The sequence below is a fragment of the Sorex fumeus genome, unplaced genomic scaffold (assembly GCF_029834395.1).
Source record: "Sorex fumeus unplaced genomic scaffold, SorFum_2.1 ptg000061l, whole genome shotgun sequence".
NCBI lineage: Eukaryota > Metazoa > Chordata > Mammalia > Eulipotyphla > Soricidae > Sorex > Sorex fumeus.
Genome location: NW_026606118.1, coordinates 13,120,551 through 13,138,400, shown reverse-complemented (window position 1 = coordinate 13,138,400; position 17,850 = coordinate 13,120,551). Strand labels below are relative to the sequence as shown.

At 50.0% G+C, this 17,850-nt stretch overlaps 1 protein-coding gene across 1 annotated transcript in view; it reads left to right on the top strand.

Annotated features, from left to right (window-relative positions):
* The window catches only part of PLEKHG1 (pleckstrin homology and RhoGEF domain containing G1), a 125,518-nt gene that overhangs the window by 93,820 nt on the left and 13,848 nt on the right, over positions 1–17,850 (top strand). Inside the window, exons 7-12 of the mRNA XM_056126018.1 lie at positions 131–262; positions 3,127–3,309; positions 3,422–3,517; positions 3,737–3,823; positions 15,132–15,165; positions 17,244–17,339. Of these exons, the coding sequence (XP_055981993.1) occupies positions 131–262; positions 3,127–3,309; positions 3,422–3,517; positions 3,737–3,823; positions 15,132–15,165; positions 17,244–17,339 (628 nt within the window). The remainder of the gene's footprint in view (positions 1–130; positions 263–3,126; positions 3,310–3,421; positions 3,518–3,736; positions 3,824–15,131; positions 15,166–17,243; positions 17,340–17,850) is intronic.

The window sequence follows — 17,850 nt, the reverse complement described above, 5'->3', positions numbered from 1 at the left end:
GAGGGTAAAGAATGAGTGAAAATCACAGATGACGAACAGCTTATGGAGGGGCCGTCTGTTCGGTGGCATATTTGAGAATGAAAAGGGGAATAACCACCTTTGTGGGGTTTTCTTGGTTTTCTTTCTGAAGGAAATAGAAAATCACCTTGCCAAGGACACAGAAGGTTATGACGTGGTGCTTGAGGCCATCGACACCATGCAGCGGGTAGCCTGGCACATCAATGACATGAAACGGAAGCACGAGCACGCTGTGCGCCTCCAGGTGAGCACGGGTCAGCTCCGGCAGTGCCCACCTGGGCGGGCACCCACCCGGGGGTGGGGTCGTGCACACACACACTCCTGCACGAGCACACAGGGCCACTTCCACAATCAACTCTTAAGGCTACTCAACTACTCTACTGGGGCGCCAGAGAGATAGTACAGTGGGGAAGGCACTGGTCTTGCCCTCGGTCTACCTGGATTCAGGTCTCAACATCCCATAGTGTCCCCAAGCACTCCCAGGAATGATAACTGAGCACTGCCGGGTGTTGTGGCCCCAAAACAAAAGAAGTACTGCAGTTTAGTTCATTGTAGTCTACATGGCCCCCCTAGAAGAAAGATCAGGATGCTGATAAGACCGAGCATTGTTTTCCTTTCGGATGGTTGGATGGTTGGGGGATAGGCTGAGCACACCTGATTATGAATCATTGTCTAAAGTGGGGGTGTAGGAGAAAGTTACATGATGACTATTAAACCGATCCTCTGCTCATAGCCCCAAGGGTGACCTGGGATGCAGAGTCAACCCAGGCCTCACCTCTTGTTCATTTCAAATAAGTAATTCTGATTGATGGGCATTTTCTCTAAACTCTTTTGAGCTTCTCGGACACCTCCCCTTATTTGTGCAAAATCACGTAGTGGTGACTGTGTACAGTGGCGTAGGGACTTGGGAGATGCAGTTCTATTCTGTTTGGGGGCCACAGCTTTGGCTACTGCAGTGCTTGAGAGACCCTGTACTGAGAAGGAATGGGCTGGGAATTTCTGGAAAGCCAAGACCAGAAGGAGCCAGGTTCTCTGCAGTTTCTCCTGAGACGAGACAAAATTGGACGCAGAGGGGAGAGAGACCCCCGCATTGCCTGGTCCCCTGAGCTCACTCACGTGCTGTCCAAAAACAAACCAAAAAAGGGCCTTCTCTTCCAAATAAAATGAGGGTTCTGCTCCTAACAGCATTTAAGCCCTCCCTGGAAGCCCCTGTGAGATGTTTGCTCAGTGGCCCCATACAGGGGGCACTCAGAAAATGCATTATTTTAACACAAAACAAGCATTACACCTAGAGGGCATGCTCAGGCTCCTCCTGAGGGTCCCTGGAGTGGGACAATAAAAGCAGGAATGAATCCCTACTTGGCAGAGCGCCTGCATCCAAGGCAGGAGACAAGCTACGTGATTTGGCCTGTGAGTTCAAGTACAACCCGAGGCTTCATCTGTAGGCACTCGGGGTATGTGGTGTAATGACCATCACAAAACAATGCAAGAGAACAGTGTCATCTTCAAACCATCTCTCTCTCTCTCTCTTTCTCTCATGCACATGCTCTCTCTTGCTATTGCTCTCACTCTCTGTTCTATCTCTGTCTCTGTCTCTCTCTGCAATAATAAAATATTCGTGGGCGGGAGCGATAGCACAGCAGGTAGGGCATTTGCCTTGCACGCGGCCGACCTGGGTTCGATCCCCGGCATCCCATATGGTCCCCCAAGCACCACCAGGAATAATTCCTAAGTGCAGAGGCCAGGAATAACTCCTGAGCATCACTGGGTGTGACCCAAAAAACATAAAGCAGACATATTCAGAAATGGTTTAAAGGCTGATTTTTTTTCTCTCCCTTGAGGATCTGTTGTTTGTGCTAGCGATGCTGCAGCATCCACTATGAGTCTTCTCTCTGTTTCCCTGGTCAGCTAATGGAATTTGGGCTTGTCTTGTGGGCTGCTCAATTAAATGCAATTGAGGATTGTTTGCATACTTCAAAATAATAAAATATCTCTTCCTTCAAAAACCCAGTGATGAGGTGGTGGTGGAGGAGGACACATAAAAAAAAATGAAGAAATGTCAAGGCCATGTTACCATTTTATTTCATATATAAAGTTCTAGATTTTTAAAAAACCGTGAAAAAATGTAGATTTCTTGGGTCAGAGAGAGAAAGAGAGAGTACAAGCGGGTAGGCACTTGCCCTGCAGTGTGTCGTGTGTGTCGTGTGTGTGTGTGTTTTCCCCCACAGACTTTTCTTTTGACTTATATATCTGTAATGTGGACTCGCATTTTTGGGGGTAGAAAAATAAAGTTTTCAAGTTGATAGTTTTGAATGTTTCTGTTCAGGCTTGCAGTGAGAAAGTCAGGGGATGAAAGCGAGGTCACATCCAGGCGGCCCCTTACTTCACTGGCACCCAGAGTGCAGGGGTCACTGTCACTGTCCTCCCATTGTTCATCGATTTTCTCGAGCAGGCCCAGTAATGTCTCCATTGTGAGACTTTGTTGTTACTGTGTTTGGCATATCAAATACGTCACGGAGGGCTTGCCAGGCTTTGCTGTGCGGGCAAGATACTCTCGGTAGCTTGACGGGCTCTCCGAGAGGGGTGGAGAAATCAAACTCAGGTCGGGCATGTTGGCTGCGTGCAAGGCAAATGCCCTACCCTCTGTGCAATCACTCCAGCCCAACGCAGGGGTAGTGAAGGGGTAAAGTTGACACCTCACCAGCTTACCGCTCCGTGTCTTTGCAAACCCATGAGTGGTCACCACTCATAAATTAGTCAAAATTAACTTATGTTGGGGCTGGAGCAATAGCACAGTGGGTAGGGCGTTTGCCTTGTGGTCCAAGCCAGGTTTGATTCCCAGCATCCCATATGGTCCCCTGAGCACCGCCAGGAGTAATTTCTGAGTGCAGAGCCAGGAGTAACCCCTGTGCATCACTGGGTGTGACCCAAAAAGCATATATATATAGATTATATAGATATAGATATATATCAACTTTTATCATTGATCATTAGACACCGTGCCTAGATCTCTAGCCCACCCTACCCCATTCTAACTAGGCTTGCCTTTCAGTCTTTCCTCACCGCCCCTATTTCACCCTGGGGATGCGGTTGCCTTCCTTTCCTCAGGAGATCCAGAGTTTGCTCACTAACTGGAAAGGACCGGACCTGACCAGCTATGGAGAGCTGGTGCTGGAAGGCACCTTCCGCATCCAGAGGGCCAAGAACGAGCGGACGCTTTTCCTCTTCGACAAGCTGCTTCTCATCACCAAGAAGAGAGATGACACCTTCACCTACAAAGCTCACATCCTGGTAGGCCCCTTTGTCACGGGCAGGGACTTCTAGGGTTTGTTCCATTTTCCTGCAACTGTCTCACTCTCTGCCTCCTCTCTCACTTGTGTGCTATCTCTCACTCTCTCTCCAGTGTGGCAACCTCATGCTTGTGGAAGTGATCCCCAAGGAGCCCCTCAGCTTCAGTGTCTTCCACTATAAGAATCCCAAACTGCAGCATACAGTTCAGGTAACAACAACACCTCTATCTTCAATGGGCCCGCTCCTGTGAACTATGAATTCTTTGTCCCCTTCCAGAACCTTCCAGGTCTTTCCAGAATGTTCCAGGTCTTTCTAGAACTTTCTGGCCACACAGTGTAATTCTCATCTGGTCAGAGGGCTGTAGTAGTGCCTGAATCTTGTGAGTGGTGGAGGTATGCATCATCTGATTGTCCAAATTTCCTGGTAGGCTCGGTCCCAGCAAGACAAACGCCTGTGGATTCTCCACTTGAAGAGACTCATCCTGGAGAATCACGCAGCAAAGATTCCAGCTAAGGTGAGAGTACAAATAGAAAATGTGCAGAGGAACCTGCTCCAGCTCCTCTCTGGGTAGCCTGGGATGTTTAACTTCAAGATCAGGGAAATTGAAAAACAAGATGTGATAGGAAATCAACTAACTCTGCTATATATACTGAAAAGATTCACACGTGGAGAGCTATGGAGAAAGGGTGATTTATTGGTTTTCTTGTGTTTGGTGAGGTGTGTGTGTTGGGTGAGGGGAGATAAGAGAAAGACTAAGAAAAATTCTTAGACACCTGCTGGAAATAAGTAGTAGTGAATGGGGCCAGAGCAAAATAGTACAGCAGGTAGGGCATTTGCCTTGCACGCGGCCAACCCAGGTTCGAGTCCCAGCATCCCATATTGTCCCCTGAGCACCACCAAGAGTAATTCCTAAGTACAGAGCCAGGAGTAACCCCTGAGCATTGCCAGGTGCAACTCAAAAAAGAAAATAAAGAAATAAATAGTAGTGAAGCATCCACTGCGGACACCACCTGCTCTGGTTCCATGCAAGGCTGGGGACCAAGATCCCTGCTTGCCTACACAGGGACCCAGAGACAAAGATGCTAATCAGAAAACCAGTCTATTGTTTGCAAAACATGCTGAGTGAAAAGAGGTATAAACCAAGTATAGTGGAAGGATCATGATCAGTTAAAATCAAGGGGGAAGGGAAGAGAGGAAGGAAAGGCCCTTCGCTTGATCTTGAAGGATGAGGGATGAAGAAAGGAAAGAGAAGCTGGCCAGGCACCGAATTCACCATGAACAGAGCAGAGAGGCATGAACCAGCCCCCATGTTCAACTCTTGACGATGCCAAGACCCTGCTTTGGGAGTGGAGCAGGAAGCGAGACTTGAGGTGGGAGGCAGTCAGCTGGCTGGAGAGGAGCCATAAGGAGGAGTCAGGACAGAATGGTGGTGGTGAATTATTGGAAGTTTTGGAGGAAGGGGAAGGACGTGATCTCTCTTGGCTTCTGAGGGTCTGAGTTTATGGTCAGAGAAGGCAAATGAGCTAGAGGAGTAAGACAGGAGATGGAGAAGAATGAGCCCATAGAAGCTTCTAGAAAGGGGGACTGAAGTGATAGCACAGGAGGTAGGGTGCTTGCCTTGCACACCGTTGATCCAGACTCCATTCCCAATATCCCCTATGGTCCTCCGAGCACCTCCAGGAATGAGTCCTGAGTGCATAACCGGAAGTAAGCCCTGAGTATTGCAGATGTGGCCCCCAAAACAAACAAACAAAAATGTCTAGAAAAGAAGGGAGGGGCATGCCTGAGACCCACTCTGCCCCCAGCACATAGGGGAGTGGGGGAGAAGTCCACTGCTAGGCAGCGGGAACAGGACTTTGTCCAGCCGGGCCCACCTGGTCAAAAGGAAATAGTTGTCAAGGCTGAATGAGGACGCCAGCCAAGAGGACGTGTTCCAGATTCAAACCGGGCTGCCAGGAAGAGGAACCAGTTCTGTGGGTGGATGCAGGTGCTGGCAGGTGCAGGGTGGGTCTGCGGCAGGTGGAAATTCAAGTCTGGGGCGCGGCCGTCTGAAGGCTTCTTCCCACAGACGGCACTGGAAGCCCAGAGCTGTGATGGGGTGTGAAGGGATGTGATGGCCCGTAAAAGCCTGTCGTGGAAGGCAAGGCTCAAGGAGGCTGGTGTTTATGTTACCTACCTGATGGGCAGGGGGGCGGGGCAAGGGAGTAAGAAAATGGGAGGGGGACAGATGTGATAATTCAGGAGGGAAAGGTCTACGGGACTTGTCTGAACTGCTGCTGTGATCCAAACAGATGCCATCCTTCAGAGGTATCTGTGTGGCAGCAGGGAGAAGGGAGAGATTGCCTAAGGGTGAAGGAAAAGGGGAGTGAGGTATGGACTGGGTTTGGTTTTGATGAAATTCAGGGCCAAAGAAACAGTACTGTGGGTAAGGTGCTTGTCTGGCATTTAGTGAACCCAGGTTAGATCCCTGACACCACAGAGGGTCCCCAAGCACCACTAAGAGTGACCCTTGAGCACAGAGTTAGCCCTGAGTACAGCCAGGTATGTACCCCTATCATGGTCACTATCACCCCGTTATTCATCAGTTTGCTGGAGTGGGTGCCAGTAACATCCCCATTTGTTCCTGTCACGTGTAAGTGTAGTCAGATGGCATATTGGGGGCTCTTTCAGGGTCAGGGGAATAAGGACCATCATTGTTACTGTTTTTGGCATATTGAGTACACCATGGGTAGCTTGCCAGGCTCTGCCATGAGGGTGGGATACTCTCGGTAGCTTGCCAGGCTCTCCAAGAGGGATGGAGGCTTTTGGGTCAGCCTTTAATCACCTTTACAAATGTTCCCAGTGAGGTATATATGCAGGCAAGATACTCTCAGTAGCTTTCCAGGTTCTCTGAGAGCGAGAACTGGACAATAAGAGGTTGTGCGGCCACAAATGCGGCCGCACACTTCTGGGAGCTTGGTTTTATAGTGTCTGGATCTTGGCCGTATACATGGATATGTATATACAAACACAAGTAGAACCCCTAAGTCAAGTGGCAATTTCATTTTGATGTGTCTAAAGGATCTTTCAAAGTGCCTGGCTCATTTGCTATTCACATAAGGGTTCTAATGGCTCATGAAGTGGGTAAAAGGTGAAACTCACTGTGAGTCTCATTTGTGAGGGTGACTGTTCCCTTGCCGGCTGCAAAACCAAATAAATGAATAAGTGAACTGAGTCCCACTAAGCTGAAAGGTGGTCGTTGGTGCAGAAGTGAGACCCTCTGCGTCGGTGAAGGCTGTGGAATTCCTCTGGGGAGGGGGACTCAGGAGGTCAAACACCCAAGCAGACAGATTGAGTGTGGGAAAGTCCCTAAAGAGGTGCAGGATTAGGCCCAAAGCCTTTGGGCCTGGGGGTCGGTCTCAGAAGGGACCGGGCACATCCTCCCTCAGAGATGGGAGAGGAGGACCGCCAGGGGTGGAGGGATTTGTGGTTGGGCCTGAGGGAAGAGAAAGGGTTCGAAGTCACTGAAGAACTGATGAGATAGTTGAGGGTGACTGAAATGAAATTTATGGAAGGAGAGAGAGAGAGGTGGGAGGAGGGAGGGACAGGGAGGAAGAGAGAGAGGGAGGGAGAGAGAGAGAGAAGAAAGGGAGAGAGAGTGAGGAAGGAAGAGAGGGAAAGAGAGAAAGGCAGGGAGAGAGAGGGAGGAAGGAGAGGAGGGAGGAAGGAGAAGGAGAGAGAAGGAGGGAGAGAGAGAGGGAGAGAGAGAGAGAGAGGGAGGGAGAGAGGGAGAGGGAGGGAGGAAGGGAGGGAGGGAAAAGGAAGGAGAGAGAGAGGGAGGAAGGGAGGGAGGAAGAGAAAGAGAGGGAGAGAGAGGGAGGGAGAGAGGGAGGGAAGGAGGAAGAGAAAGAGGGAAGGAAAGGGAGGAAGGGTAAGAGGGAAGTGAAGAGAGGAAGGGAGAGAGAGAGAGAAAGAAAGGGAGAGAGGGGGGAAGGGAGAGAGGAGGGAGAGAAAGGGAGAGAGGGAGGGAGGGAGGGAGGGAGGGAGGGAGAGCCTGCCATAGAGACAGGCTGTGGGGGACTGATAGGAGGGAACCTGGGGACACTGGTGCTGGAAAATGGACACTGGTGGAGGGATGGATGTTGGAACACTGTATGACTGAAACCCAATCATGAACAGCTTTGTAAGGGTCTATCTCACAGTCATTCAGTAAAAAAACTTTTTTAAAAAATCGTGGAAGGCTCCTAAGATGCACTGAAACTGGCCCCCTCAAAACCAGTGAGAATTGGGCACCTCGGCAGCCCGTGGTGAGGCACCACCGTGCCTTGTCAGGGCTCCCCTGCGGTGCCGATGGGCAGAACCAGTGACCAGTGAGTGTGTGGGGGGGCGGGGGGGGCTGGAGGTGGGGGTGGTCTGCCTGGACGCGGCCGGGCAGTGACGGAGCATGATTCCACTGGGCGTGTGGTTCTGGTGTGAAGGGAGAAATGGTTCCGCAGGGGCCCAGAGGTGAGACCTGGGAGAACCCTGCAGAGAAGTGGATGTGGGGGTTGCCCCTTGGAGGGAGGCGGTTCTCAGGGGGACACAAGCAGTAGGGGGAGGTGGCTGTGATCTCCCTGAGGACGTGGGTCATCTGGGATAGTGGCTCCCGCTGGAGCGGACAAGATGAAGGGGTCAGAGAACCACGCAGGGTGGAAGGTCAGGGGGATGGAGGAAGGGGTCGGCTTTGCTCTGTGCCCCTGGGGAGGACTCTTGGCAGTGGTTGAGCCTGGTCTCATCAGGGGATTCTGAGAAGGGTGGGGGCCCCGCGGGAAGGTGTCGGCCAGGGCCTCTGGTGACTCATCTAGCTGCCCGCAGTGTCTGGGAATGCCCCCGGGAGCCAGGCGAGTGTCTGGGACGCGCCCACCCATTGTTCCGCCTGTGGGAACTCGGGTGAGCAGTACCCCTCTCCCCCCCTCACCTGCCGCTGCTGGGGGGGTTCCAGGCACTTTGTTTTCTCCTCTTGGAGTGAAAAGGTCCCACAGGCACCCTCAGGCTGTACATCTCTCCCAAGTTTCAGTTTCTCTTAGGATCAGAACATTGTTTTTGTCTGGGTTTGGCTTTTAGCCTCTACTCTGGAGTTCGTATGATCTGTTCTAGGAGGGCTCCCTAAGCTTTTCCTGAGAAATGCAACACGGGGCCGGGGTGATAGTACAGCAGGGAGGGTGTTTGCCTTGCACGCGGCCAACCCGGGTTCGATCCCCGGCATCCCATTGAGTACTGCCAGGAGTAATTCTGGAGTATACACAGCCAGAAGTAACCCCTGAGTATTGCTGGATGTGACTCAAAATGAAAAAAAAAAAAAAAAGAAGTGCAACACCAGGGGCTGGAGTGATAGCACAGTGAGGAGGGCGTTTGCCTTGCATAAGGCCAACCCGGGTTCGATTCCCAGTATCCCATAGTCCCTCAAGCACCGCCAGGAGTAATTCCTGAGTGCTGAGCCAGGAGTAACCCTTGAGCATCGCTGGATGTGACCCAAAAAGCAAAAAAAAATTTTTTTAAAAAGTGCAACACTAGGGGTGTAGCCATAGGACAGTGGGGAGGGCATTTGCCTTGCACACGGCCACCCCCGGGTTCAATTCCCAGCATCCCCTATGGTTTCCCCAAACACCACCTGGAGTGATCTTGAGCATTGCCAGGTATACCCCTCCCTCCCCCCCCCCCAAAAAAAAACCCTAAAATAAATAAATAAATGAATAAATGCTACACAAGACAGCGTCCCTGAATCTTCATTGTCGGCGGAGGTCAGAACTCCGGATTCTTTCTCTCATTTGAGTGAAGCGTGATAGTCCAAGCATAGCTCTTTCGATTCCTTTTTGGGAGGTCCGGAAAGCGTCCTGGAGCATGGCAGCGGCTGGGTAGTGGAGGTAGTGGAGGTCTCCCGGGGCTGAGGTCTCCAAGCCTGCTCGGAACGAGACTGGGCCTCCTCCACCCAGATCCCCCATCTTCCAGTAGCTAGACAGTTACACCCAGCAACTGCCCCCCCCCCCCCTCCGCACCTTGTAATCCCATCAATGGCCAAGATCCAGAGACTATAAAACCAAGCTCCTGGTCACGGCCTCACGACCTCTTATTATCTAGTTTTCGCTCTCGAAGAACCCAACAGGCTACCGAGAGTATCCTGCCCGCACGGCAGAGTCTGGCAAGCTCCCCGTGGCATATTCTATATGCCAAAACCCAGTAACAGTGATGGGTCTCATTCCCCTGACCCGGAAAGAGCCTCCAATGTGGCACTTGCTAAAATCTCAGGACTAGGATAGAGACATTATGGTGCCTGCCCGAGGAAATCCCTGAACAACGGGATGACAGTGATACAGTGATACAGTGAAATGCAACACAGGAGGAGAGCCCTGCCAGAAACACCTCAGATACAGGCCTCAACACTGATCTTGTCTTCTTTCTCGCCCAGTGTGGGTTCCGAAAACTTTCCCTGTAGCCCAATCTGGAGGGACCTTCACAGCCCACCACGGGCCCTGGTTGGAGAAGCCAGGCTCCCGGCATAAAGGACTCGATTTGCTCAGCTCTTCCTCAACAAAAGACCTTACGGGACGCGTCTCATTTCCCCCGCTTTGAGGGAGAGCGAGGCGTTACACCAGCCACCCGTGTGCTTGCAGTTGGCGGCACGTGGCCAGTGAGCCGTTACCCTGTGGTTCCCGGTGCTGGTGTGGACACACACGGGCCATAGACTCCATCCCCCATAATTCTGGAGTCATTTTCTATTCCAACCATTTTCTAACCCAAGCAGGGTTGGTTGGTTTTAAAATTGGTTCTTCTCAGCTCTCCTGAAGGATGTTTTTCAGATTATTTTCCTCAAGCTTTAAAATAGTTGTATTCCTGGGGCTGGGGCAATAATTCAGTGTGTAGGGCATTTGCCTTGTACGCAGCCAACCCAGGTTCAATTCCCAGCATCCCATGTGGTCCCCCAAGCACCACCAGGAGTAATTCCTGAGTGCAGAGCCAGGAGGAACTCCTGAACATTGCCGGGTGTGACCCCAAAAAAATAAATAAAATTTTTAAAAATAAAATATATGTATTCCTTTTAAAGCAAGAAAGTGCCCAATGGGAAATTTTAAAGAACCAATAACGTGTGACCCAGTCCTAGGAATAAGGATATCACTGGGCCTTCCTCCCAACCCACTCAAGCCTGGTCCCTGGCTGCCCCCTAGTGGCAGATGCTAGAACTGTCTGATTCTCAGTTAAATGTCACACTGAACCTTGGAGATATTAGATGTAAGGGACTTGGGGGGTGGGATCACCCCTGGCAGTCCTCAGGGTCACCCTGAGAGGCGCTGGTGTGGGGGTGCAGAGAGAGAGAGACACCATAGAGGCAGATTGGGGGTTGATGGGAGGGAAACTGGGGACACTGGTTGTGGGAAATGTACACTGGTAGAGAACAGGGAGGACAGAATCAGGACTTGAACTCAGGTCTCCTGCGTGTAAAGTCTGTGCTTCGACCTTTTAAGTATCTCCCAGCCCCTAAGCTTAATTTGTCCAAACTGAGAATAAAGGTGATGGTGGACCTTTGCACTTTACGTATAAACCTGGTTCTGGAAATGCATTTCACAGGAGGCAAGCTGCCATTTGCGTTTGAAACTAATTCCAACTGCTCATCTCAAATTCCAAGTTGATGATGCAAGTATGGTCCTATAAAAATGGAAGCATTTGTCTTCCCAAAACTGAGATGGTGACATTCGGACTCCCCAGCCCTTTTTTCTAAAAATATATGATTTCCATTCAGCTTAAATACTTTGCTGTGACATACCCCTTCATTTTTAAATGATTTTAGTATGTCCGTAGTTTGAAAAATTACGATAACGTTAAAGAGACAAGAAAGGCAAGTAAGCCGAAATTATTTCCTTCTTTGAATCATGTTGTTCGTTTTGTTTGGCGGTCACACCTGGTGATGCTAAATCCTGACTCCTGGCTCTTCACTCAAGAATCACACGTGGTGGCTGGAGTGATAGCACAGCGGGTAGGGCATTTGACTTGCACGCGGCCAACCTAGGTTCGATTCCAGGCATCCTATATGGTCCCCTGAGTACTGCCAGGAGTGATTCCTGAGTGCTGAGCCAGGAGTAACCCCTGAGCATCACCGGGTGTGACCCAAAAAGCCAAAAAAAAAAGAATAACACCTGAAGGGGTGAGGGGTAGAACCATATGGGGTACCAAAGATGGAACCCATGTTGTCCTGCACAAAGCTAGCACCTACTTGCTCCGACCCTCCTATTTGCATCTTAAGTTATGTTTCATGTTCGGGCAACATGAACCCTTGTGGTTTCCAGATCACATCACATAGGGCCACAAGGCCACAAAAAGAAACCTCGGTGCAGAGAGAGAGAGAGAGAGAGAGAGAGAGAGAGAGAGAGAGAGAGAGAAAGAGAGAGAGAAGGGAGGGAGGAGAAAGAGAGAGAGCTCTGCCATAGAGGCATATTGGGGTGATGGGAGGGAAACTGGGGGACACTGGTGGTGGGAAATGTATACTGGTGGAGGAATGGGTGTTGGAACATTGTGTGACTGAAACCCAACCATGAACAACTTTGTAATGCTTTTTTTTTTTTGGTTTTTTGGACCACTCCTGGTGGTCCTGATGCACAGAGGCTACTCCTGGCTCGTGCACTCAGGAATTACTCCTGGTGGTGCTTAGGGGACCATATGAGATGCTGGGAATAAAACCTGGGTTGCCCCGTGCAAGGCAAACACCCTACCTGCTGTGCTATTGCTCCAGCGCCCACAGTGATTCAATTTTTTTAAAAAATTTTAAAAAAGAAAGAAAGGTGGACTGTATAAGTGAAGTGCAAATCCATTCATAAAAGCTATTTGAAAATATTCTGGTTTTTAAATTAATTGTCAGATTTACTGTTGTCTATTGTCTCCTAATTTACATATATTTATGATCTTTGGGTATATTGAATTATTTTTAATAAATAATTTTAATACCTCTCGGAGAGCCCGGCAAGTTACCGAGAGTATCTCGCCTGCATGGCAGAGCCTGGCAAGCTCCCCGTAACGTATTCGATATGCCAAACACAGTAACAACAAGTCTCACGAAGGAGACATTACTGGGCCCGCTCAAGCAAATCGATGAACAATGGGAGGACTGTGATTCCGTGAATTTTAATAAAAAATAAATTATTTGTTAAATGTCAAAAAAAAAAAAGAAAAAGAAAGACACCTCAGCACTTGTCCCTCCCCAAAGGGAGAGAGGGAGCCATGCGGGAGAAAGTGCCACCGTGGAGGTTTAAGGGGTCTGGTGAGCCCCTGAGGGGTGCAGACAGGAGGTTCTGGGTCACAGCTGCACCATGAGCCTGACATTTGCTCCCAAGAGTAGCGCTGACAGCTGAGGGCGCTGCCTGGAGTGAAGCCCCCCATGTCCCTCCGAAGAAGCCCCAGACTTGGGTCCCAGAGTGAGTCTCAGACCCCCACCATCACACATGCTCACATCTTCACCCATGAACACACGTGCTCACACGTGCACAGACATCACACATGCACCTAGCTCTTTTCACCCCACACTTCACTACATGTGTTTACTTGTGTACACGCTTACACACAGTGCTCTCTCCCCCTCGGGGCGTTTCTGAGGCACCCTTGGAGATGGTAGGTGCAGAGGCACCCTGGGAGAGTTTCCTGATGACGATGAGGCATCAGAGAAGAGGGAATGTAGCCAGAGGAAACTCCCAGCAAACTTTTTACAATGGACTTGAATTGCTGGGACTGAAGAGTTAGAGATAATGAAGGTGCTGGTCTTGCATCTGACAGACCCAGGTTCAGCCCCTACTAGCAGCAGGAGTGATCCCTGAGCACAGAGCCAGGTGCAACTTCTGAGAACAACTGGGTGTCAGGAAAAAATAAAAAATAAAAAATAAATTTAAAAAAGGCCGAATTAGGGGCTGGAGCGATAGCACTGTGGGTAGGGCGTTTGTCTTGCACGCAGCCAACATGGCCAACACAGGTTCAATTCCCAGCATCCCATATGGTCCCCCGAGCACCTCCAGGAGCAATTCCTGAGTGCATGAGCCAGGAGTAACCCCTGAGCATTGCCGGGTGTGACCCAAAAAGAAAAAAAAAAAGGCCAAATCAAACAAGGAGCTCAGGCTCACCAGATACAAGAAGGGTATAGATTTTAACTTCTACTCTTGAGTTCTTCAGTTTAGTAGATCAGGGTGGGTCGTAGGAATCTACATTTTAAGATAATGTTATTGATGCTAGTGGTTATCCAGGTAAAATAATATTCTTTTTCTTTCTAACTTTATTTGTCAAGGCCGCGGTTTACAAAGCTGTTCATGTCCCGGGAATTCAATGTTTGAACATCAACCCCACCACCAGTGTGACTTTCCCTCCCCCCCAACTGCCCCCAGTTTCCCACCCACCCCCCAAGCCTGCCTCCTTGGCAAACCCAAAATAATTTATTTTATATTGCTCATTAAATCAAAATGGTAAGTGGAATTTTTTTTAAGTTCAGTGAAAGGAAATTTATGACAATTTACAGCGGTAGGGCGTTCGCCTTACAAGTGGCCAACACGGCCGACCCGAGTTCGATTCCTCCGCCCCTCTCGGAGAGCCCGGCAAGCTACCGAGAGTATTTGATATGCCAGACACAGTAACAACAAAGTCTCCAATGGAGACGTTACTGGGCCCGCTCGAGCAAATCGACGATCAACGGGAGGGCCTTTACCTTTACCTTTACCTTTATAGATCTCCCAGTGGTGTTATTAAAGTCATTGTCAGAGGGTTTACTGGGATGTTTGTGGCTCATTGAGTCTTCTAGGTTGTTGTTTTCATTTATTGAGTTTCTTGGGCTTCTGTGTCCCGTTCCCATCTAACCTGGGCTGAGCATAGTGGAATTTGGAAGTGTCACAAGGCCACGTATGTAGTCACATGCTCCTGGAGCTGTAGGAATGGGACGATTCTTCAGCTTGACATCTCTAAGCTGAGCTGTGAGGCTGTTGGGCTGGGCCCTTTATATGCCAGTGCCATTAGGCCACAAAAAGAAACTTCAGGGGCTGGAGCAATAGCACAGCGGGGAGAGCATTTGCCTTACATGCAACTGACCTGGGTTTGATTCCCAGCATCCCATATAGTTGCCCGAGGACCAGGAGTAATTCCTGAATGCAGACCCAGGAGTAACCCCTGAGCACCGCTGGGTGTGACCCAAAAAGCAAAGAAAGAAAGAAAGAAAGAAAGAAAGAAAGAAAGAAAGAAAGAAAGAAAGCAAGCTAGCTCAGTGTGGGGGCAGGCTGAGATTCAGACAGTAGAGGGGGTGAGAGGTGGGGGGAAGCCACCCGCCCCAACTCTGAGAAGGCCCCAGAGCTTTCAGCCCATAGACGTGGTATACCCGGAATTTCCTAAAATCATATTTTAATTTTATTTGTTATGGTTAGGGAAGTTACAATTTTGTTAATATGTATAGTACTGAGGTACAAGCTCACTACCCTCCCCACCCCCCATGTCCTCCACCGATGTCTAGACATCTCCTCTGGTCTAGGCTTCATGGTTCTGTGTTTCTGTATTCAGGACTGTCTGGCGGGTCAGAAAATCCTGCAACGCTGGTGACCTTGCAGGGCTGGCAATCTCCAAGGGAAGGAGAAGCCAGTTTGGTACATCAGCGGCAGCGCGTCTTCCTCCCACACGAGGGCGCTCCTCTCTCTGGTTTCCCTTGAACAAGAGGGATGCATCCGAGCTTTTTGAGTGCTGAAGGTTCTTATCCCCGTTGGAATAAGACAACTTCTAGGCTTGATAGTTTAAAGAAGAAAAAACATAAACAAACAAAAGTCACTGTAATGTATACTTTTCTTTTCCCCTTTCAGGCCAAGCAAGCAATACTGGAAATGGATGCCATTCGTAAGTTTGTTTTCTTCACAAAACTTGAAATGTTACTGTCTGCTGGTACCCATCACTGTTCTCCCTTAATGTGTAGAAATGGTCAGTTCTAAGAAAGTGGCAGCTTTCTACAGATTGGTTTGTTTCCTTTTGCTTTTTCTCGTTAGTTTTGGGGCCAAACCCAGCAGTGCTCATGGCGTCAAACACCCCACTCTACCCTCTCTCCACCCCACTATGGGCTTTTTTTTTCTTTTTGAGTCACACCCGGCAATGCACAGCTGTTACTCCTGGCTCAGGAATTACTCCTGGCGGTGCTCAGGGGACCACATATGGGATGCCTGGACTTGAACCCCGGTTGGCCAGATGCAAGGCAAACACCCTATCCACTGTGCTATAGTTCCAGCCCCTGGGCTTTTTTTTTTTTTTTTAATCCATGAGACTCAACAGAAAAGAGGTTCCAGGCCACGTGTGTCTTCTAACACAAGGCTCCTTTCTTCCTTGAAGAGGCTCCTGATAGTGGCTAGATTCCATGTCAATGAATAGTGTCACCATGCATTTCCCACGCTGCCCATCCAAAAGGAAACTGTTGATTACCTGTGAGAAACTCTCTTTCTAGACAGTCACTGCTTTTCCTGATGGCCATAGAGCTCTAAGATTGCAGTTTCCCACCGTCTCAATTGTGTTCCTCCCTGGCTGGGAAAAGCAGTGGATTAAGGCCATTTTCCTTAATGCACGGCCTCAGCAGTCAGACTTGAAGAGGAAATTCTCTTTGTGGGAAAAACATGCATCCGACCCCTGCAGGGGGCAGCAGCTTCCTGGCCTCAGAGCTGGGGACTGGGGGCTGGGCTCCTCCACTTCCAAGCCTGCAAGAGACCCCAGCTCGATGAGGTTCTCCTGCAAACTTCCCTCCACACCCCCAGACTCAGGGATCTTACAACAAGGGGTTTCTGTGTCTGTTGTTAAAATTTCTGCCCTCTGAGCCACACAGAGCTGCAGAGAGGAGATTCAGGGTGGGAATGAGAAGCCACAGTATAGCCTAGCTCTGTTGGGCGAGGGAAACCGAGACTATGCAGCTCTACCCGTTAGAGAGCTGACGTGGAGAGCCCGAGAGACGCCAACCCACACGTCCTTCCCAGCACTGAGGATGGTCCCTCCAAACCCCTCCAGGAGTGATCCTGGAACACAGAGCCGGGAGGAAGCCCCGAGCACCAGCAGGTGTGGTGCTCCCAGAACCTCAAATAACGATTAAAAACGATTATTATTGGGGCTGGAGTGATAGCACAGCGGGTAGGGCGTTTCGCAGCCAACATGACCGACACAGGTTCGGTTCCCAGCACCCCATATGGTCCCCTGAGCACCGCCAGGAGCAGTTCCTGAGTGCATGAGCCAGGAGTTACCCCTGTGCATCGCCGGGTGTGACCCAAAAAGCAAAAAAAAAGAGTATTATTAAGGCTAGAGAGATAGTATAGCAGGTACGAAGCTTGCCCAGCACACAGTTGACCTGGGTTGGATCCCTGACACCCCAGAGGGTCCCCTGAGCCCCTCCAGAAGTGAGCACAGAGCCAGGAGCAAGCCCCAAGCACTGCTGAGTGTGGCCCCAAATACCAGGTGCCCCTCAAAAGAAAAAGGGGGGGCTGGAGAGATAGCACAGCATGTAGGGCATTTGCCTTACACACGGCTGACTCGGGTTCAACTCCCAGCATCCCATATGGTCCCCTGAGCACCACCAGGAGTAACTCCTGAGTGCAGATCCAGGAGTAACCCCTGTGTATCACCGGGTGTGACCCAAAAAGAAAAAAAAAAAGAATGAAGAAGGAGCATTGAGACAGTGTGGAGCTGTGTGCATATATGCACGTTTGTTGGTGTGTGCAAGGCTGTTGCTGTGTCTGTACATGCGTGCGTATGCTGCTGTGTGAGTTTGGTGTGTGCTCACGAGGGCATGTGTAGGACTAGGACTCTGGGAAGAAGTGAAGTCTCCCCCGTTCTGAAGGGGACGATATTACCTAACAAGCAAACAGTGAATCTAAAGGTGAGCACCAGCCTCCGTCATGGGGTGGGGAGGCTGATGCGGGCCCGTAACCCTGGGTTTCCCTTCACAGACCACCCCGGCTTCTGCTACAGCCCTGAGGGAGAGACGAAAGCCTTCTGCGCGTCGAGAAACAGCTCCACTCCCTACCGCCTGCGGAGGAAGTCAGGTAATAGCTGAGAGGGACGGGATTCCAAGGCGGCCTTTATCAGGGCTGCCTGCCCAGTCCCTTTCCAAGTTTGGCAAATGGGGTTTTCTTTTTGGGGGGTGTTTTTGTTTTGTTTTGTTTTGTTGGTTTTTTTTCTGGGAGGGTGGGGGTCATAGCCGGCAATGCTCAGGGCTTACTCCTGGTTCTGCACTCAGGAATTACTCCTGGTTGTGCTTGGGGGTACCATAGGGGATGCTGGGAATCGAATCTGGGTTGACTGTGTGCAAGGAAAACACCCTACCTGCGGTACTGTCGCTCCAGCCCCAAACTCTGTTACTTTGACCCCGAGTTGTGAGGCTCAGTGTTCCTGATTTTGATGAAGGCTAATGTTTCTCGGAGAAGGGTGACTGACGTGGAAAATGGACAGATTTCTAGAGCTCTGTTTTTATTTTTTTTATAAATGCATAGTTCAATCATACATTTAATAAAACCTTGATTAGGTTTTACTTATGGTGCTGTGTTTATATTTATT